General features: G+C 41.7%; 1 protein-coding gene across 3 annotated transcripts; it reads right to left on the reverse strand.

The window, feature by feature from the left end:
• Positions 1-964: 964 nt before the first annotated feature.
• On the reverse strand, positions 965-21,216 carry LOC141959947 (uncharacterized). Of its 3 annotated transcripts, none has more exons than XM_074904374.1 (12): positions 21,112-21,216; positions 19,303-19,419; positions 17,444-17,548; positions 16,611-16,730; positions 14,015-14,164; positions 13,079-13,216; positions 12,307-12,423; positions 11,133-11,240; positions 10,585-10,698; positions 10,172-10,285; positions 9,234-9,422; positions 965-8,346 (listed from the first exon to the last, which is right to left on the reverse strand). In XM_074904374.1, exons 1-10 carry the CDS (start codon positions 21,213-21,215, stop codon positions 10,180-10,182), a joined length of 1,179 nt encoding a protein of 392 aa, XP_074760475.1. In that variant the 5' UTR covers position 21,216; the 3' UTR covers positions 965-8,346; positions 9,234-9,422; positions 10,172-10,179. The 3 variants fall into 3 exon arrangements, with proteins under 3 accessions (XP_074760475.1, XP_074760474.1, XP_074760473.1); XM_074904373.1 differs by having other exon boundaries at positions 13,079-13,213; positions 16,611-16,742; XM_074904372.1 differs by having other exon boundaries at positions 16,611-16,742.
• Between the last annotated feature and the right edge of the window lie 948 nt (positions 21,217-22,164).

Consider the following 22,164-nt stretch of genomic DNA (forward strand, 5'->3'; position numbering starts at 1 on the left):
CCCCGCGGGGCGCCTGCGCCGGCCCCCCCATCGGCACAGGGAGGCGGGGGGGGGACGACGGGGAGAAGGGGGAAAGCGCGGCCGCTGGCCCGCGCCCCGCCCCGCCCGCTGGCGGGCGCCAACTAAACCAACGCGCTCCGCGGCAGGCGCGGCCCCGGGGACACCCCCCACGCACCCCCGGAGCCCCCCCGGCCGGTGTAATGGTTTATCCCGCACACACCGGCCCCGCCCGGCACGGCCCCGCCCCGGGGCGTGTTGGCGGGAGAATCAAGCGCGGCGGCGCGCGGTTTTGGCGCGCTCCGGAGCGGAGGCGGGGCGCTGCCCGACCCCCAGAGCCGGCCAAACCAAGGGAGAATACAGATCCCCGGGATTCGGAGATGAAGGGTCGCAGCCAGCAGCGCGGCCCTTTAACCCGTGAAGAGCACGCGGTGTTTCAAGGGGCAGTTCAGACCCTACGGCACAAGTTTATGTTTCATGCAATGACCCGGCATTAAATAATATTTCATACCCACATTGATTAAGGTTGGATAATGCCCTGAGGTGGCTACGCTTAAGTAAGAGAAGTTTTCAGGTGGTTTTAATCGCACGTGCATGGTGTTTTCACAGCCGTGGTACTGTTGCTGATTCACTCATTCCCTTGTTGATCTATTATGGTAAGTTTGTAAAGACAGACATTAAAATCAGTAGAAGTAGGAATTCTAGAAATAGTAGAGTCAAATGTTTACATTTCTCTCGCATTCTGCACATTTAACCAGCAACCAATGCTCCTATGAATTCCTCTGTATAGCCCTGTACCAAGACAAAAGAATTGGTCAGTAATCATTTACTAGGTACACCTAGGTACTGCTTAGGCAATTAGATTTATAACTGAAAATAATTCTGTTTGAAGTTGTTATAGAGATGTCTAGACAAAAGTAATTTATTACCTAGAATACATTGAAGAATGTCTTAGATGTACCACAACTCGAGATTAATGAGAACTGGGGAGAATGAACTGTAACAGTTTACAGATCTCTGCCAAGGAACAGTGAAACTAGGTATTAGGTAATTCTGGCAGCCGGAGATTGCAACCACCGACCCAAATCACAGCCCAGACTCATGGGCCACCAACCCAAATTCAACATGTGATATGGCAGGAATGAGAAGGGGATGTTTCTTCCATTGTAGAACCACGTTAGTTTTCTTCCTTATTTCAAGAGGCATTTTTCTTGCTTTTCAGACCAGCAAACATGTCAACTGTTGTCAGATTAAGGTTAAAACAATCAGCAAATAGATGTAATATTCTTAATTTAATAAAATTTGACAGTAGTGAAATATAAAGCACAGGAAATAACAGTTCTGAAATTAAGCAAGCTGTTTGTTTTTTTTTTTTTTTCTAGAATTCAGTTTCTAAGATATGCAGTTACCCTGGAGAGTGTTTAATTATGTATTATATTTCTGCTTGTTCAGATGCAGTCTGCATGTTCTGATGCAGCTTGCAGCTCTACAGGAATTAATGTGTTTTCAGCATACTACAATCCCTATCACGACATCTCAACTGAAACCCTAAAAATTACAAAAAAGTGCCTCCTGTTTCAGTTCACAGGAGCAACATGCAAGAGGAGAAAGCTCACAGTCAGAATAGTCATCCTTTTCTTCTCTAATAAAAGCCCCAGCTGATTTAATTAAATTCATTTCTTCCCAGCACACTTAGGTACTACTCATTCATCCTATACTTTCTGGTCATAAATTTTCTGCTATAAAAAGGTAAGCTCTCAAGAATTACAGGCTTTGTAAGCGCTATTATCACCTATGGCCATAGTAGCTCTCACTTATCATAGAAGCTGTCACAATTTAGCATTGATTCTAATAATGCAGTTTCTTCTAATCACATCTCACCTGTGTTATGAACTGAAATAACCTGTTGCACTGGTCCAGCTGGCCTCCTAATTTCTGCTACTTGATTACTGCCTGCAGCCCACAATTAACTTCTTTTCACTATCCATATGTTCATTGCCTCTTCTTAAAAAAAAAAAATTACTACTGTACAACAGCTATGGTAACAAAAGTTCAGAAAACCAGAGCAGAATTATGGTATCAGGATACAGAAAACAGAATTTTAAACTTAAAACTTCTGGATTATACATGGTTTTAATTTCTGGATCAGCCTCACCTTTCTCTCACAGGTAGCAGAAAGCCAGCAAACCTTGGCTTTGGTTACTTGACAGAAATGCAATTATTCTTTCATACCAGATCTAGCTCATACAAGGTAAATGCACAGTCAGTGTAAATACATTACTGAGCTCTGAATACCAAAAATTCTGCAGGTTTCACCAGTAAATCTACTGCAGATGGGGCCTTAGTCCAAAATACTTCTGTAGTATTTAGGGATATGAGACTATTTGAAAAGCTGCAATTAGGTTTTTGGTTTTTTTTTTCCTTTGTGTATTTGCTTAGTAAGGTTGCAACAACCACTGCAGTTCTCAAGAATCTCTGCTCTCTGGCTCAAAGACCAGACAACTAAAGAGCAGTAAGGGAAAATTTAACTGTCAGCTGAGCAGGTGCAAAGCAGCCCTGGAGTAGGTATTTGACAGATTAAAGAGCATAAAAATGTCTTCTAATGAACCTAATATTATGGGTGAAGTGAACCTAATATTTATTATATCAGGCTGCATTTGACTAACACTTGAAAGATCAGCAATGAAACATGTTCAATGGATGTCAGAAACAGCAAGCAAGTTTTTTCATTTTTGTGGGTTGTTTTGGTTTTGTTGGTTTTTTTTTTTACTTTGAGCAATTTAACACAAAAGCAGCTACCAAAGTCCAGCAACAGTTTTGGAGAGACATATTGACAGGTGGTGTCTTGTTTTGATTCTTTTTATGAAGATACTTCATGCATAGCAAGGTTGAAGGTTGAGAGGGGAATTTGCATCTTTGCTGTAGAAATGAAGCATGGTTTCACAAACTACAACTTTCTCATGTAACTATTTACAGAAATGAAAGATGCCTGCTGCTCTGACTTGTGTTTCCATTCAGAATTTGCATAGAATTGGAGCTCCTGTTGTCCACAAATTGAGTAGAAAGGGCAGTCACCAGGCACAGCGGGTGGCAGCATACACCTTCCTGTGCTTGGAAAAAGGAATTGGCTGAACAGCATAAAAGCAGCTGAAACAATGTGTTGCTTTGGATCCTTATTATTTAAAGTAACTAAGACAGTTGTCAGAGGAACAGCACCTGCAATATGTAATACATATCTTTGTCTTTCTGCCTCTTCTTCACCAGATGCTCCCATTAATTCCAGGTCTCAAGACTCAAATCTTCAGTAGTTCCAGGAACATGTTTCTTCCCGTTTCCTGATTAATCTTTTTTGGAGAGTTGAACAGAATGGCCTACAGAAACATCCCAGCTGAAGTGTGGTAAATAACCAGACAGCCCTTCTCACCCACTTTTCAGTTTGCAGATATCAAAAGGGGCTTTCTTCAAGCCGATACAAAACCATACAGGCACAGTACCTACAGCTGCTGTAACTCTGGGAGTAAGAGCAAGGATAAGAAGGTAGAGCTCAGATAAAGGTCCCAGATAAGCTCAGTAAAAACTGCTGAATTTTCTTCTATCAGAGATCACTGCAGTATTATGTATGGGGTCTTGAAGGCCAAGAGGAAGCACCTGCTCAGTGAGGCTCAGGATTGCTCAGATGTGTTGAAGATCCTCTTCATGGTGAACTGAAAGCTCATTGCACATTGTCTTGTTAGAAGTGGGAGAAATTTACGCTGTTTTTCCCAAAAAGTCACAAATACTATTCAGCTGCTTGGCTGAATTTTTTTTTTTTTCTTCCAAAGCTGTGCCAGGCAACAGATGGATGAAAACCACACACAATTACATGAACTTCCCTGCAAAACTAACAGCTTCATCTGTGGAAGGAAAACTGCTCCCTGCGAGCCTGCCTTGGGAACCACACCAGGCCAGACCAAGAGTCTTAAAACAATAATTTGCGATGGCTTTTAAACAGTTTGAAATCTCAGCAGCTGGCTTACTTTCTACTGATTTTTTTTTTTTTCACATTACTTTGCTTAACTTCTCCCCCGTTTGTGAATGTACTGCATTAGAATGTTTCACTTCTACAGACTGCATTTGCATTCTCATTGTGTGTTTGTATCTCAAAGACTCCTGCTAACTATGTATTTGGAAATGGTGCTTTAGCTGTTTAATAATGCTTTTTGGGTGGAATGCCTACATACCTAGTTGCTCCTGCCTGAAATCAGTAGTATTTTGAGAAGAGGTAAGAGAATCGTGTTCACTTTCCATCAACTCATTGTTTTTTCCTCAAAGGTTGTACACAGGTGCTGTACTTTTCTCCTCAGAGATCTGTGTTGTAGGATGTCTCCAAAGTGCCTGCCTTTGGTGGTAACCGTCAGGCTGCCTCTACACTCCCCAAAACACCAAGATCTGAAAATAGTACAGTGTAAGGGATTTACCTTCTAAGTTCCTCCCTTTGTCTGGCCTTACCATAACTGTACAAACTCATGCATCTTCTGTGTGGCATCTGCATAAACATCCATGTTCCTGCAGGAACGTTTGCTATGCTAGCACCTCTCCCTTCCCACACACTGCTATGGAAAACAGAACTGCGTTCCTGAACCAAGGACATGTTTGGAGTACATCATAGGTTCAAAACACGTACAAACTACATTTCCTCCAGCCTTGCTCTGAGATGACTTGAACAGCATGTTTAGCTGAATGCATCCAAGCAAGCCAGATAGAGGACAGCTCCAGCCGAAAGCCACACAGTATGTTTAGCATAACACTATGTGTGAGTTAAATTCAGTTTATCCAGCAGAACTATCTGCTGTAATGCAGTTGAGGGATTATAGCTGCCTTGCATCTTTCTGTCCTTGTCAAAGAAAATCCTTCAGAAAAACACTTTTGCACCACAGTGGGAATTTTAAGGGGAGGATATAGCCTCATTGCTGTGACCTCAAAGGAGCAGTTTTAAAACCAAAACAAAGTACACATAACCAATGGCATTTCAGAACTGCTAGTGAAGGACTGTTTCTACAAGCACAGATAAGGTATCATCTGTAAGGAGACTCTCCCAGTGGAAGCATGCCAACACAAGACAGATGTCACTTGGAAGAAATTTAAACCTGGCTGGTGAAGTTCAGAGTTCATTTTGGCTTAATTACAAACCCAGCACAGATTTATGCAAAGCAGATTTAGTTACAATATGTAAAATTAATAGCAGGCCATCAAATACAAACTGGGGGTGCAGTCCCAGACTTCAGCTTTGCTTACCTCAGTTGTAAGCTCTAATGTCAAATAGCCTTGGATAAAGAACTGAATGGACTGACTGCATTCGATTCAACTGCTCCGTTTAGAGTGATGAGGTTACTGTTACTAATCAGAAGACCTTACCATAGTTCTACATCCAGTGGCAGAACTGCATGAAATGACCTTGGCAGGCCTCAAACTTCACTTGCTCAATTTCACTCCTTTCCTCATGCTACCTAGACAGAACCTGCATTAGGGAATAAATGTGCCCAAAATTTAACAGCCACTGTATGCTGGGTTTGAGTGATGAGGTTTTTGGTAGCAGGGGAGGGGGCTACAGTGGTGGCCTGCTGTGAGAAGTTTCTCAAAAGCTCCCCCACCTCCAAGTTGGACCTGACCCACCTCAGGCCAAGGCCCAATTAGCAAAGGTGACCATGCCTCTGTGATAACGTATTTAACAAGGGGAACCTGAGAGGGGAAGGGGGGACCGTGAGGATAAGTTATGAGGACACCTATGAGAACACTGAGGTCAGTGGAAGGAAGGAGGAGGAAAGGGGGAGGTGTGACGGTGCAGATCACTGGAGGAGCAGAGATCTGCCTGTGGAAGACCCCACACCAGAGCAGGCAGCTGCACCCCAAGGCCAGGATTCTGTGGGAAGAAGCAGCCCCCACTGCTGTAGTTCGGAGCTGGGAAAACTGCAACACGTGGGGGTGACCCACGCTGGAGCATCTCAAGAATTAACCCCATGAGGAGTGTGGAGGACTGTCTGCTGTGAGATGCACCATGTGGAGCAGGGGAAGAACACTGAAGAGGGCTCCTCCATGACCTTGGAGGACTGGCGGCACCCCCCATCCCCTGGGCTACTGGGAAAGGAGGTAGAGATATGGGGAACAAACCTGAGACAGGAATAAGGGAGGGGTGGGGGGAGGTGTTTTAAGACATGTTAACACTTCTCGATGTCCCATTCTCTCTGTTAAGTGTTGGTTTTGTTAGCGTGTGAATTAAAGCGATCTTGGGTTTTTACCTGTGACCATGTAAATGGGTGAAGTGCCTCTCCCTGTCCTTATCTCAATTCCTGAGCCTTGTTATTTCATTTTATTCCTTCCCAGCACTGAGGAGGGAGGAAGGGGGGCAAGGAGCAAGCGAACAGCTGCGTGGTGCTCAGCTGCCCTCTGGGCCTAAACCACAACACACAGGCAGATTGGTTATTCTACTTCTAGTCTAAGTATCTTCAACTGAGAAATAAAAGATCTTTTAAGGACTGCTGAACTATAAATCCTATGGATTTGCATCCATAAAACCACTGCAGGTCCTCTCCATCACAGGTAAAAGCTTAAGGGCTGTGACAGCTGAGCTTAAATGTTTCATGACAGCCTACACCTAACAGCTCCATCCTCTCCAGGAGGACACCTTTCCACCTTTCTCATGGCAGAGTGGGTGCTGGGCCTTCAGCTGCTCCCTTCCGCTAGTTACAAGACAGTAAATACAAGCTCATGACAAGATGTCAGAATACAAACTGAGGGGCTGCACACAACCCAAGTTGTAAACTCCCTTCAGGAGTTTGATTTTATCTGTGAAGAGTCCTTCTTCCCCCTTTTAGCGAGGGTTAAAAAACCCCTCAAAATATACAAAACAGCCTAAACCAAAGGATTACCAAACCCACATATTCCTTTTATAATAAGACTGACAACGTAACAGCAAAAGCAGACTAACAGGGATTTTTGAAGTCTTCAATTCTTCTGCATAAAGACACAGTGCCAGAAATGTAACCCATTCCCTTATTTACAGTCATCATAAATCACATGAAAGCATGCACACTGGAACAACAAGGTTCTAAACATTACTTCTTTAAAAAGTGCTGTACAGATGTGTTCCTTGAATACACACACTCCGTGCTCTGAGGTGTGTGACTGAGCCACCCTTGTGCTGGGACACTACTGAACCCCATGCCTGAGCGTGCCTGGAGATAATGTTTTGGAAGGGACAGGGAGTAGTTTCTGGGGAAGCAGCTTATTTCCACACCAGCAGCACAGTGGGCTTTTGGCCCTTGGGTACACTGCCAGACCCACAACAAGGCTGCTGTGTGTCATCACTAGCACTGCCACAGTTCTGCTGTGGCCCTGTGAAACGCCAAGTCGAACTCCTGAAAAGAGACAATTCCCAGCTCCAGCAGACATTTGGTACATGCTACATTAAAATTCCACAAAGACTGTAAAAAATTTCTTGTAACTGGCACATGAATCTGGGCTAAACTCCACCATAGCCACAGCCCTCACTCTGAGCTGAGCACAGTGCTAGAAGAGCAGAACAAAGCAGAGCCTTTCTCAATACTGTCACAGCTCCTAGTCTGAATATGGCCAAGAGCAGCTCCCAACCTGCAAATACTGCTGCTCACCTCCAATTCCTGTAGGAACAGCAGGCACTGAATTCATCCTCTTATACTCTTAGCAGCAGATTGGCTCTTTAAGTCAGGCTGCAACACACATAAAAGCAAAATCCAGGTATTTGGGCTGTGTTGCTGTTCAAACAATCACCCATCTCCTTAAAGAGAGTGATGTGATTTTGATAATCCATCTACCTTTTCTTTCTCTTCCTTCACTCACCAGGTTCAGGCCAATGCTAGCTTAATATATCTTATCTCAGAGAATGATAAATAAGCCAAATGGATGATCATCTGATCCAGAAGCTAAGAACAGTCTGTCTTTAACAACTGGAGAAAGGTTGACATTATCTACATTCTTTTGAAGCAGTTCTTCAGGTTGGATACACAATTCTGGTCCAGGAGAGGACACAGGGTTTAACTCCTTGGTTTCAGGGGTGGCATTCTTCTGTTTGCCTCAATATTGGACCAATTCACCAGCATAACATTAACATACTCTAAATAGCATGATCTTCAAATGGCAAAAGCAGGATCCATCAACTGAAGTAGCCTTTACCACGATGCACGTTATCTGCCAACGCAGGTACAGCAGAAACAGTCTCACAAAAGCTTTAAGGAACATCCATCATCACTGTAGCACAGGCTTAATGAAATCTGAAGTTTTACACCTGAGGCAGAGCTTGTGGAGAACAATTTATCCTTAAAGATCTGGAGAAACCTAAACAAAAAGGTACATAACAGTTTTTTAAATATGATATATCTAGTTACTAACAGCAAAACATTTATCTCAAAGTGTAGTGTTACAGTAGCAGTAAATGGAATAGCACTGCCTGTGGTGAGCTAAAGCACAGTATGAAAGACAAAGCCATACTGTCCATACTAAACAAAGCGTTACAGGTAGTATGAACACTTTGAGAACATAAGATATTGGAAAAACAAAGAGAGTATGACATACCCTATATTCCTATAGTACTTGTCAAAGAAAATGAAACAGTTGAGCCTCTTTTCCATCACATCATTTTCACCTAAATCTCATTATTAATTCATAACATGCATTTTTCTCTCAATTGTAATTAATACATTCCTGCCATACCTCAATTGTCCTATTGACTAATTTTTTTTTCCTTTAAAAAACAACCAGATACATTCAGACTTATGGACATTTAACTGGGCTCCAAAACAGCCACATTCTTCCTGTTCAGGACAGGAATTTTCTTTCAGGAAAAGAGGCAGGTGGTGTGGCATTCTGCCCTGGAACCCACTATCTGGTTTTCAAGCAACATTCACCTTCCACAGATGAAGTCCCTACCATTTGCGAGTTAGAGCTCATCACACCTAAAAACCATGGTTAAAGGCAGTGCCTCCCTAATTATTGATCTTTACATCCCAGGAAACCAATGTGTTGCTCCACAGAGAAGCTATTTAATTAACTTTCTATATTTTATGTGTCACAAAGATATTTTTTCAATTAGAAATCACTGAGTATATACATTCCTTAATAGACCCTTATTTACAACAAAGACAACTGCAAAGGAGCTAAACATCAACTAAGCAGATCAGAAAAGTCTGTCTTAACCGTGCTGTACAGAGGCATGCTTCTTTTACCTGCACATTTCACCTTAGGTTGATTGCACATATGCTGACTGTAAATCTCTTCCTCTTTCAGTGCAGATCTTACGCAACTGCACCAGTTTTCCAAGACTTGATCTGCTGATCTCAGTCTACATCCCTATTCTTCAAATTGTTTTGTCACAGGAGAACGTCCTTCTTCTTCAATACTTCTATATACAGAGACTAGATATTTTCAAATATTGAATTAGCACTTCGAAAGGTGAATTCATATTAAGTCTTTTTCACGCTCAAAGTATTAAAAAAATCGATAAGCAATAGAAAAATACATTAAGAGTTTAGAAAGCTGCCTTTTCCTCATATTGCTAGAATTAAAAATTTAAGTAGTGTAGAACTAATTGTGTGCCATATTCTTAATGAGTTTTATTATGTAAAATATTCCAAGATCACTGTTAAGCAGACATTAATATCCCAGTCAACAATGTTTCAGAGCCTGCATTAAAAGCAGATCAAAGACAATCAAATTACATAAAAGACTATCTGCTAATAAAAGCTGTGTGACTCAAGATAACTACCCATCCTACTAATGCTCCACAGCAATTTACAGTCCAAGAGAAAATTTTCATTGAAATCTACTGCTGCAAATGTGAAGTTGTGACTTCATCACAAAAATACGAAGAGGCAGAAAAGCTGCTACTGAAGTAATTAAAAAACCTGGCACTTCTCATTTGGGTGATAAAACATACACTTTCTGGCTGAACAGGTAAATACTTCAGTTTACTAAGCATGAATTATTAGATCTTTTAATTAAGGTGCTGCATTAAATACAAGAGGATGGGATAAACTACTAATATAATAAAGGAGTAAAAAGAGAAACTGATCTGCCTGAGCTGAACAGCTGGACTCTGTAGAATGATACTACATATGGGCTACCAAAACAGAATAGGTGAAATAAGAAGTCAGCATGAACTTACCTTGGCATTTAAATTTTTTTCCTCATTATTCTATCTTCAGTACTTGCACTTCCCCATCCCCTTTCAGGGTATTCTGACCGATGTCCTTCCAATAAACTGCTACAAAGTTTAAGCCTACAAATAAAAAAAAACCCCAAAGGCTAAGTGGCTTTATTATGGTAACCTTTTTATACTAAATACAGCTACAACCTGTTATTTACTCTAGTACAGATGATAACAGAAGAACATAAGGACAGAATTTTACCACACAACATATAAATATTGACTAATGCATCCTTAAGAAGAATAGTAAAAAAATAAAATAAAAATCTGTTTATAATGAAAGCTTGGATTGAAATACAGCAACAAAACAATCATGCTTCTAACTTAACATGGAAAAAAAAAGCCCCTGATTGACGAGCTGCGTTTTATACCTTTCCAGCCTGAAGTCTGTATCTCTGCAAGTTTTGCTGTCAGGAAGAAAGAAGTTGGGTTTTTTCTGTTTCTGATTGTTCCATTCTGAAGAACTACTGGCTGAAATCGGGTCACTGCATAAAAACAAGTAACATTGTTGTCAGCTACAAAACAAATTAATCTCTACGGAGACAGAGAGGAAGCTTTCAGCTCCTAGGCTGAGGAAGTGAGAGGCTAGTAACAACCACAGGGAACAATTTGGTAAAATACTATTCCTTTCCCCATAAGACAAAGACAGTGAAAGGGGCTCAATCATCTTCCAGCATCATATAATGGCAGAAGCAATAGAAAACAACAGATGGAGAGTCAGACTGGAAAAAGCCAAGGAAATTCAAAGAACAAAAATAACAACCACATGTTGGAGGAAATGGAAGGAGGAAAAAAAAAAAAAATCAAACCAAACCAATAGTATTAAACAGTGAAAGAAAAGAAAGATAATAAAAGCAACGGACACCTTCAGGGCACAAGCAAAACACAGAAAGAACATCATAATCATTACGGTATTTACCTTGTTATTTCTATACCATGTTGTACTGTCATTACTTCATCATTTTCACCAAAGGCTTCCCACTCTGAGCACTTTGAAAAAGTCTCCTGATGTCCTGATTCAGTAAGACTAGAAAGAAAGTGAAAAGGCCTAAAACTACAGACCTATGTAACACAGTTCCTCTTAAGTCTTCTGAAGGGGGCTAAGTAGACAGAAGAAACCACACCCATATAAACATTTTTACTACGTTAATGTGAAAAGTCTACTAAACCCTAAAAAACTTAAATCGTTGTTCCAGTTTTGTTGTGGTTCTAACAAAATTTTGAACACAGTTAAGCCATGCTCTTCACATAGCCTATTATTTCTCATTTATAGAAGAATTTCTTATGCAGCAGCTAGGAAAGGGGAAAAAAGGAAATATGATTAAGACCAAGTGGTAGAGGAGTAGTTTAATTCCTAAACAACTTAGAATAAAGGTGTTGGCCTGAAAAAACTCTACTCTTCTGTTATCTATTTTTGAACGTTAACCTCACTCTCTACTCTGTCCCAGTCTCAGGCTGGGGGACCAATTCCTTGTTGTTCCAGCAAACATTTTCTTCCATATCATCTTTCATAAGGCAGGGAAAAGCTTAATCAAAATACACAAAGCTCCTTTCACATTCCTACATGAATACATATTCTCTATAATACCTGTGGCAAACATAACATGGTAATAATTAAATTGGCAGCAAGTTTCAGTATTTGCTGGCAGATTTAACAAGTGCACGCTGGGTTCCATTCCCTTGCCATAACATTCATCAACTTGTACACACTTTGTATGCTAAAAAGCAGAAGGTATGAGAAATAACTATGGCAGAGGTAACTGTAACGATTTCAGAATTACAACTTCTGAAGCAGAAACCAGGTTCCATGAGAAATGAAACCCACAACATTAGTGTTGTCTAAATCTACACACAAAAACATAACCTCTGTTGTGTCTTCTGACACTGAAGTTTCTTCACCTTTGTAATGGACCACTGCAAATACCTGCTATCATACAACACAATTATTCTGACATCATTTTCCTTCCTTACTAAATTGCACACACATTTAGATAAAATTAAAGCTATTAACAAACGGATGGGTAAATACCAGTCACATTCCAAAAGTCAATTCATAGTATCAATGAATCTCTGTAGGGACAATCATTTCATACCTTTCCAGTGTGTGGTACATATGCACGTAATGGTTTTTGCTCTTTGAAACCACAGAGGAGTCAGAATTGTTTCTTTTTCTGCGTTTCCATACTGGAGAAGAATCAGGAGAACACGGACTATAAAAATAAGACACAGATTTTACACACACATTTCACTTGTGTTCAAATGCTTAGCCGAGTTCTGCAAAATGCACATGCTACATAGGAAGACTTCTTTTGAGGTATGATTCTTCAGTCACAACAGAGTAACATAGAGAAAACGGCTCAAATTTTGGTACTGTTTTGGAAAGCAAATGCAGTCACAGCAGCAGACGAAACTTGGAAGCAGAACCATTTTAAGCTCCACACATGTGCCCAGATCAAGATGTCTCAGTAAACAAGGAAGTGCATGAGGTGCTTCACTGTTAGTGCCCCCGCTATTCCACTGTTTATTAAAGTCACTCCTGCTTCTGAAAAAGGTATCCTACTTTCAACACTTGCCAACAGTGGTTAAAGAAACCTCAGTACTCTACTGTATAAACAAAGAAGCTGAAAGAACACTGTTTTTCTGCTGTAAATCATGTCAATACAATTCTGTAACACTGGCAATTTTTCCACATTCAATGGTCTGTACAGTAACCCAGTGATGGATTACATTTAACAGCACAAGTGCCAAACTCCAAAGCTGAGCATTAATGGCTCTCCCTCACTAAAGATTTCCTACAAAAAATTGACAGCATCAACATGTATTGAATTATTTCAGTAAGGTAACCACAGATGTTTTATCTCATACCTCTCTGGTGTGTAGTCAGTCTGTCTGCAATAGTCTTCACACTCATTTCTCTTCTGCTTTTCGTCAAACACAAAGGAACCAGAAACATCCTGATCTTTGCAGAACCATTCCTGGGAACTGCCTGATGGCTCTGTACTACTAAAAACAGGAGAGGAAAAAAAAAAAAAAGAAAGCATTTAAGGTACTACCTATCTGGCTTACTGCTCCAAGCAGAAGACAGTTCAACTGCAGTAATAATTAACAGTTAAATTTATATGACATCCATATGGTGAAAACAACTGCATCTTCCACTGTAGGTCACTTACAACACAGCTAGAACTATTAACACAATAAGGTTAGAGAGCTCACAGAATTCCATTCACTTTTTTCCTCCCAGTTTACCAGTCCAAATCTTGTAAAGTATTAGGTGCTGTCCATTAGTAGAGCTAGCCTTGTTAAAGTTCTGAAAATATAAAAGAAATTCTGTCTTGAGCACAGTTGCCACTCTCCTGCAGAGAGCACAGAAATCTCTCTCTAATCCTCTAACAAGGATCCTATTGCACGAGAATGGTGGTTCCACTGACATCAGAAAAGGGAAAGATGGAAAGCTTATCAAGGTCAAGGAATAGTAATCACTGAATTTTTGTTTATGATTACTCCTTTCTGGAAAAATAACTTTACCTTGTGCTCACCAGTGTAAACACACAGTACTACTACTGTCTAAAGTAGTTACACTCCAAATGCCTTCCTACCCAAAGTGCCATGCTGGAGATGAATTTAGACTAAATAATGGAAATATCTTGAAGACTAACAGAATTCAAAAGGAAAACAAGGCATTGAAGGAGATTCCATTTTCTAAGCCTGATCTACTCTCTTGCTCCATTAGGAATGCTCTAAAGGAAACAGGGGTCTTCCTGAGAAGCAAGAGACACGCTGACTTAATTCACCCATACACACACTGGCTGCAGATCCCAGGTTTCTTCAGTAGGAGGATCCCAGGCATGCAGTGCTATCTTCCACAGCCTGATCTGCTGGTCCCAGGACCTACGGCTATACTTCTTAAATTTGTTGGGAGTTCTAGGATGGACTCCTGGTATTCGCTGATTCCTGTAAACAAACAGTAACATTTATTGCTTGAGAACATGATTTTCATTATTAAAAAAAAAAAATCCTCAGTCCATCAGATCACACAGGCACCAGTGGCCTAATAAATAAAATTTTTGTATTTTTAAACACTTAATTGAAATGTGTATATTCTAAACCATTGTCAAAACAAGACCACACAAGCAACAATAACATGCTGAGTCAGACGAAAAGTTCATCCAGTCCAGCACTCTGACAGTTTCCAAAACCAGATCCCTACTGACCATGGACAAATATGAAACAGAAGCAGCGCAACTCGTATCCCTTCAACACCATCCCAGCCTCCAGCTACTTCTATCTCAGTTTTCCAAAGTCAGGTGCAGTTTCTTTGTGTTTAGTATTGTACTGAGTCTGGCTGGAATGGAGTTAACTTCCTTCATAGCAGTCCCTGCAGTGCTCTGTTTTGGATTTATGGCCGAAATAGTGCCGATAAGACACTAATTTTTGGCTATTGCTGAACAGTGCTTGCACAGCTTCAAGGCCTTCTCTTTGTCCCAGTCCGTCCTGTCCCCTCCCACAGCCACTAAGTTGAGAGGGGAAATCGCTAGGACAGATGACTCAAATTACCCAAAGAGGTGTTCCACCTCATATAACGTGATGCTCAGCAATAAAACCCGGGCCAGAGGAAGAAGGGGAGATGTCTTCCAAAGTGACCACTGTTCAGAGACTGTCACAGCACCTGTCTGCTTGTGGGAAGTAGTGAGTGATGACATTTGCATCACATGCTCTTTTCTCCCTTTCTTTCCTTCACCTATTAAATTACCCTTACCTCAATCCATCGCTTTTCTCTATTTTACTCTGTTCTTTCCCTATACCACTGGAGGGGGAGGGAGCACATAGCTGTGTGGGTACTTGGCTGCTGGCAGGGCTCAACCCACAAGTTATCTTCAATTAACATTTATTCCACCATTATCCATGCATTATTACAATGGGGACTGCTGTAATTCTAAACAGCATTTGTCTTTCGGAAGTATAGAAAACAAAGTACCCCCACTCTCTGGGTAAAATGTAAGTGATATGCCTTTACACTGAAACGACACTGGGTAGACAGTGTAACAATGGTGTTAGGGAACACCCCATGGCTGGAAGTGCTGTTTCTCAGAGGGTATCCCACACCCAGATCCTGTCCACTACAGATTACTAGAGAGGTCTCTCAAACTGTATCTTCAGTACAAAATAATCCTGTTTATAGTCCTTCCAAACTGGTGTCAGCTTTATGCCAGGGGGGATGCGTATTACAATAATGTTTTAAAACACACCAAATACCCTGGTCTCAAGTGGTTCCTCCTGCCAGCTTCACAGATCAATGTACTTGGCCATAACACTTTTTGTAAGATAAAGAGATCCCTACTAAGGAACAGTATTATAAACTACCCTGTTAAAATGCCACCCAGAAGACTCTTTTTTAAAAAATCTTATCCCATGCTTTTTCTGAACGTTGTTCTCACCTTTCCCTATTCTCCACCTATGATTTAACTGATCACAGCACAGCTATGTAAGTGCCAGGCATCATCGTAAGCCTGGCCACAGTCCTACCATCGATGACAAAGCAACAAGCAAAATGACAATTCACAAAGCAATTCAAGGCTCTTTGAAGAAAAAAAGTATTACTGAAAATGTGATGATGATATTGTGTGATATCTGTGATCATTTACAGTATCTGTTGTTGATTTTCAGTCATCTAGTCTAATCTTTCAAGTTTTACTCAACAAGCTTGCAGTGTCCACTGCACTTGGCTGGCAATTTTCACAAGACTCTTACAGCTAGAATCCATAGAAAGCTGGCAACTTTCAGTGGCAAGCCATTTAGAAAAACATCTCTAAAAAATAACCCTCAAAACAAAAAAACAAGAGCACAAATGCACATCCACACATTAGTACAGACTAGCTTCTGAATCTTGACAGCTCTGCAGTAAGCAGATGGGGCTGGCTAAGAAACCTTCATTTAAGTGTCACAATTCAGACTCTGAAGCCCTAAGTGAAAGCAAGAAATACAGGTTTTGATTTGTTAGTTACTGATGAATCACTGAAGACTGGTTTCCCTTACCAACACTTAAATGCAAGGCTTTATTCAGTCCTCAATTCAAGGCTGCCATTTCCTAGTATCAATTAACTTCACACTGGCCTAGCAACACAGTCACCAGAAGCATCACAGGGAGATGATTAATACAGTATTTAAAGTTGCTACTAGCAACAGCAATACACAAAGGGAACATTCAGTTTTCAATTTTTCTCATCTACATTTGCTCATATGCAGAAAATAGCTGGCTTCGCTTTGATAAAAATCAATTTAAGTTTTCTTCACTTACTGTTCATATCATTTTAAGAGAACTAAAGCTGTGTGCTGATCTACCCACACACCAGGAACAAGTATGAATTTATTTGGAAGTGTGCAACATAGTCCAACTTACTTCGGAACTTCTTTAATGTATCTGTCATACGCAAGGGTATTCTTTCCAAAATTGATCTGTTTTTGTCTTCTCCTCAGAACCACTTCATCTGTCTCCCTTTCAGCTGGATTAGCAGAACCACTTGTAACAGAACTTAAAAATAGAATTAAGTTGAAAAAAACCTTAATAGCTTTACAACAAGTTATATAGACACATACTCTAGAACTGCATGTATTCTTACTCTGATAGGCAGCAAGCACAATTCTTACTTCACTAAAGAAGTGAAAGTGGTGCTAATCAAATGAATCACTACAAGAGTAGGTTTTGCAAGTTCATGCAATTGCTCAGGTTTGTAACAATATACACCTGAGGGTAATGGCACTAGAGCTGCCTTCCTAGAAGCTTATCTAGTTCAACAACAGGCAATAAAATGCTACATGATTATTGCACATATGTGTAACAACCTCCTAATATAAATATGAAAAAGCTTAAAGTCAATAAAACAAAGATGGGTAATATAAAGGACTCTAGCATGAACGATCTAATAGCCATTTCCCTCTCCAAGCCTCAAAGGGTGGTTTTCATTTCTCCTTTCACTATTCCAGTATTTTCTCTTACAGAAAGTTGTAATGAATATGCAATTTAAGCTGAAAAAGAGAATCTAAAATGATCATACAAGTAGCTTTTGAGATAAGACTTCTCAGTGCTAATCTCCCCTTAAGACTTCCTTCAGGCTTGATTTGAAACAGCCTGGCCGTATTTCAAATCTTTATTAATGCATGTGAAGTAGTCAGAGATCAGATGGCTATTGCTAAAACCAACACAACAATACTTAATAATTGTTCAATACCTACGTTGTCATTTTTTTATTTGATGTCCTCATTGCCTTGCCTTCTTCAATTCTACCTTCCCAGTCGGGGCAACTAGAAAGAGGCCTAGAATATTCTGGTGGTGTAGAGCTGGAAAATAAAGAGATCTCGATATGAACATTTTTTACTCATAACATATTTAATGAGCAGAAACTTAAATAGTGGACAAAAACAGCTCCACAACTGTAATACCATGGCCATGCCCTTACTCTCAAGCAAACAAAACCACATCAGCTTAAGTCACCTTCAACAGTGATGCAAGATCATCAGTTTTACTTTCCAGGGAAAGAAAAGAGTCATGAAATTAATGTCATGTCAGAACACAGACCTGACAACCTCTTAGAATACTTCCAGTTCAGCCACTGTGAACCGTTCCCCCTACTACCTGAGGACATTCTCAATACTGCAGTTCCATCAAAAAGCACAATTTGTGAAATTACTTGAGGTCAGACTCAGCCTAGCCACTACTCTATGTCATCAGCTAAGGACTTTGCAAAGGACCAGGGAGATGCTTAAGAAATAGAAAGTGCCCATCACATGAGCAAAACTAACATTTTGTCAGACACCATCACACCCCAACATCATCAAAAATGTAAACTCTCCTGTGTAAAGCCTAAAAGGGCATTGGGAAGCTTTTAGTTAAATAATCAGTTGGATCACTGATGTTCTCTGAGTGGAGAAACACCAGGCTCCTCATTAACTTAGAAAACTTAACGAATTAAAACCGTATAATGCTGTAATATTCTGAAGTGCTGAAAACTTCTCCTTTCAGTCCATCTGCTTCTTTCAGTGTTAATGCCTCAACATTTAATGTAATACAGAAGTAGATTTAGCTTATAGTCTTACTTCCCTAAATGGTTTCACATCAACAGATGAAATTACCATTCATGCCGCCAATGTAATTTTAACACAAGGATTCCACACTAAGGAGGAACATATCTGCTCAGCAAAAAACACAAAATGCTGCTAGCACATCCAGTCTGACTCAGTCATAACATACTGTTTATATTTATGACAGCATCAGACATCAAAACCACTCATGAATACAAGGGCTTTCCTAAGCTCTTCAAAAGATTCATGTGTTAACTGAAGGATTGTTAAACACACTATCAGAAATGACAATCACCTTCATACAATATAATACTCTGATAATGTATAAATTATAGAAAATGAAGCTTTCATGTGCCCTCAGTAAAATATTTCATCTCTTCTAACTTACATTCTACTCCATTTTCTGCAATAACCAAGCACTCACCACTTTTCATACTTCCTGTCAGACATTAAGAAATCTCAACCACTTCTTCCACCTTAAGTCTTTAGTCTAGAACATGCAAAAGCAAAGCAAAATACTCCCAGGACTACCTACCCATAAAATTTGATCTCATCCCAAATTGTCCTCAGTACTGGACTACAAAAAAAAAAAGGTATTTGCTACAAACTGTAGTACAGCTGAACATACTGAGTGCACTCAAGTGAAGAGAAAAACATCATTGTTTGACCAGACTTACACATAAAGATGCATAAACAAAGCATAAAAAGTAACAGCACATTCCTTCAATGGAAATTTTATACTTATATTGAAGACTTCAGCAACAGGGCTTAAAGCACTGCCTCAGTATAGACCACTTCTCTCTCATATGGAATATTTGCTAATATTATGGCATATATTTCAATTAGACAAACTGAATGGTCTGTTCCTGCATAATGCAGATAACATTTGCTAACTCTGTGCTACTGTATTACAGAAAACATTTAATTTAATCACATCCAAGGTTTTGTTGTATTCCTAAAGAAAAGGGTGCAGCAAAGTGAAGATTTAAACAAATTTCATATTTATTCCTTACCTCTCTAGCCCCTGGTTGAAATGTCCACACTGATACTCATCAAACACCGAAGAACCTGAATCATTCCAGCTTCTACATTCCTGTTCTTGATGCCAGCAGTGTGGATGTTGCACAGAACTAGAAAACAAGAATTTTCATCAGAAATCAAGTCACTGAACACTGCATATATAAACCAAATATGGACAATCTGAGTATCATCATTTATAGTTACAAAATGCTGATTTGGCATAGATATGTGATTTGCATCAATTTATTCAGGCAACACTAACTTAACAAAGGTGTTAGACAATGCAAATGCTGAGAAAGGGTCTTTGACTAATGCAATTAAAACACCAAAATATTAAAATAAAACATTAATATTTAGGACCAAAAGTATACCCTTCCTCTATTTGCAAACAAAAAGGGGGGAAAAAAAAAACAACTGAGGACATGCCAATTCATAGACTTCCTGTCAGCAATACATTTGACATTTATATACCATTCTATCCAGTACTACACTTGTGGAAGAGGCAAATACAGAAACACCACTTTAACACAACAAAACAGCATGTCTAAGGACAAGGAGATCAACCACTTATGTGGAAACACTTTTATACAGGAAATTCTTTACCAGAGACTGCTGCAGAGCCCTCACAAGTAAGCATGGGGCGATGAGCTAGAGTGAAATGCTTGCAACATGCTGGAAGGACAGCCAGAGATTGCTTAAGGATTAAGAATTATCTACATTTTCTGGTGGCTTTCACATCTTAAATGATAGGTTACTAACAAAATACCATCACAGCGCCTACTAACATCAGGCCTGGTTCTGGGCTAAGGACCACACCCACAGATTCACCACCACCACCTGCCTGAGAGAGTGATCCTATATTGCAGACTCCAGACAATAAATACACTGTTGTTCTGTATGTGATAGTAAACATACCGTTCTGTACGTGCAAGGTCTCTGCACTTTTAAAGTCAACAAGTGAGAGGGAAGGTTTTTGTTATTTTAAACCTGGATTAGCAACCTGTGTTTCCTTTCCCTTCCTCCTCCACCCTGACTGGCTTTGGGAGCTGCCTGCTCCCAGAGGGCTCGAAGCTACTAACACACAACACAAACAGCTTGCTCTGAATCATGGATCTAGGCAAAAGGACACTTTCAACACATACAGTTTTTGCAAAGGCAGTGAACGAATAAAACCTTTCTCTAACCACCCTCAACAATGACTGAATTTAAAGACTTGAAAGAAAAAAAAAAGGCACAACACCTAGCATGTCTTAGGTACAACACTACTTGAAAGTCTAGGGAAAAATGCTAACAGAAAACGATGCCTTTCAGAAATATTCCAGTATTTCTTAAATCTCCAGTGATTTGCACTCCCCGCCCACTTCAGCGTCAGCCTGAGGGCAAGCACTCGTTATCCCCAGCCGCACTCCAGGCACTTCACCGGAGCGCACACGCTGTTGCCCGGGCTGCGGCGCATTTTTCACTCCCAGGCCAACTCCGCCCACATCCACAGGAGAGCAAAGCACTCCCGGCACGGAGACTCCCTCAGCCTGGGCGCCTGCCCGCGCGGCGCAGGGCAAGGAGACGTTTGGTGGAGGGCGGCAAGCTGGCGGCAGCTGCCTACCCCGCCACCGCCGGCGGGGACCGAGGAGGACGAGGCTGAAGCGGGAGGAAGGCGGACGCCGCCGACCCTGCGACCTCCCCGCCGCCAACCCCGCAAGAGGCGGTCTGGGACAGGCAGCGCCACACCCCCGCCCGCCCCGGGGGCTCTAAAGACGCCCTGAGGGAGCGATCCCGGCCCGGCCCTCCGCGGCAGCTCCCACCTGCGCGGCCCGCCCGTCTCCCCGCCGCCGGCCGGGCGCGGCAGGCCCCGCTGCCCGCGGAACATGGCTGAGGCGAGCGGCGCCGCCTGGGCGGGACGGAACATGGCTGCGGCGCGGCCGTGGGCAGCGCGCAGGCGCGTCAGCACCGCCGGGCGGGGCGGCCGCTGCGCATGCGCACAAGGCGCCGCCGGCTGGCCCTGCGCTGCGCTGCGGAAGGGCCGCGGCCGGCGGCGGCCCTCGGTGCCGCTGAAGGGCGGTCGGGTGTTGCAGAGGGAGGCGTCGCGTCCTGCAGCTCGGCCTCCTGTGAGGCGGCGGGGAGCCGCTGCCCTCACGCCAGGGGCGCCGTTCCCCCCAGCCTCTCCCTCGCCGCCCCGCAGCGCGGGGGCAGGTGCATCCTCAGGCCGGCTCTGCTGGCTGCTCCGCAGAAACGCAGACCTGGCATCCGTGTGTTACCTCACTCGTTGGACTCGGGTTCGGTTTGGGCGGAGTTAGTCTCCCGCTAGATGCCACCAGCTAAATCAGCTCGGCAGAAGGGTTGGTAGGCACTACAACGTACACTCCAGCGAAACACGTCCCGCGTTTCATGCTGTTAATGGAATGCACTGCCCCTTCTCGTTGCCTCTTCCTGTTAACACATCTAAGCAATGCCACAATAAAAAATTGGTTTCATACGGGACACATCATTGCAATAGGGCAGTGCTCCCCTGGAAAGACAAGTTTAGTTAGTCATTGCCCTGTCTTCATTTTGTGACGTCCAGTGTCACTCCTACCCCCCCCCCCCCCCCCCTTCCTAAGTATGGAAAGTATTTATTTTTTCCCTGAGATACATACATAGATCTTCCATACCTTCTTTCATTTATGAAACTCTACGTTCAGGTTATAGTAGGAAAGTTCAGAAAAGTAATTATCACATGCACCTTCAGAAGAATTTAAGCCCTCTTCCTATTCACATGTTCTCACCTAAAACATTGTATACAGGTAAGTTACATGGACTTCCACTCAAAAGTTTTAACTGGTAAACATAATTTGAAAATGAAAACCACAAGTCTTACA

This window comes from Athene noctua, chromosome 4 (assembly GCF_965140245.1).
Source record: "Athene noctua chromosome 4, bAthNoc1.hap1.1, whole genome shotgun sequence".
In the NCBI taxonomy this organism is placed as follows: Eukaryota; Metazoa; Chordata; class Aves; order Strigiformes; family Strigidae; genus Athene; species Athene noctua.

Excerpts from the sequence above, each read along its gene's own strand:
- LOC141959947 (XM_074904372.1), bottom strand. The coding sequence starts at position 21,215 with ATGTTCCGTCCCGCCCAGGCGGCGCCGCTCGCCTCAGCCATGTTCCGC. Across the intron at positions 19,420-21,111 it reads GAGACGGGCGGGCCGCGCAG|TTCTGTGCAACATCCACACT; the intron begins GTGGGAGCTGCC and ends CTTGTTTTCTAG. Across the intron at positions 10,286-10,584 it reads ACAGACTTCAGGCTGGAAAG|GCTTAAACTTTGTAGCAGTT; the intron begins GTATAAAACGCA and ends TTTTATTTGTAG.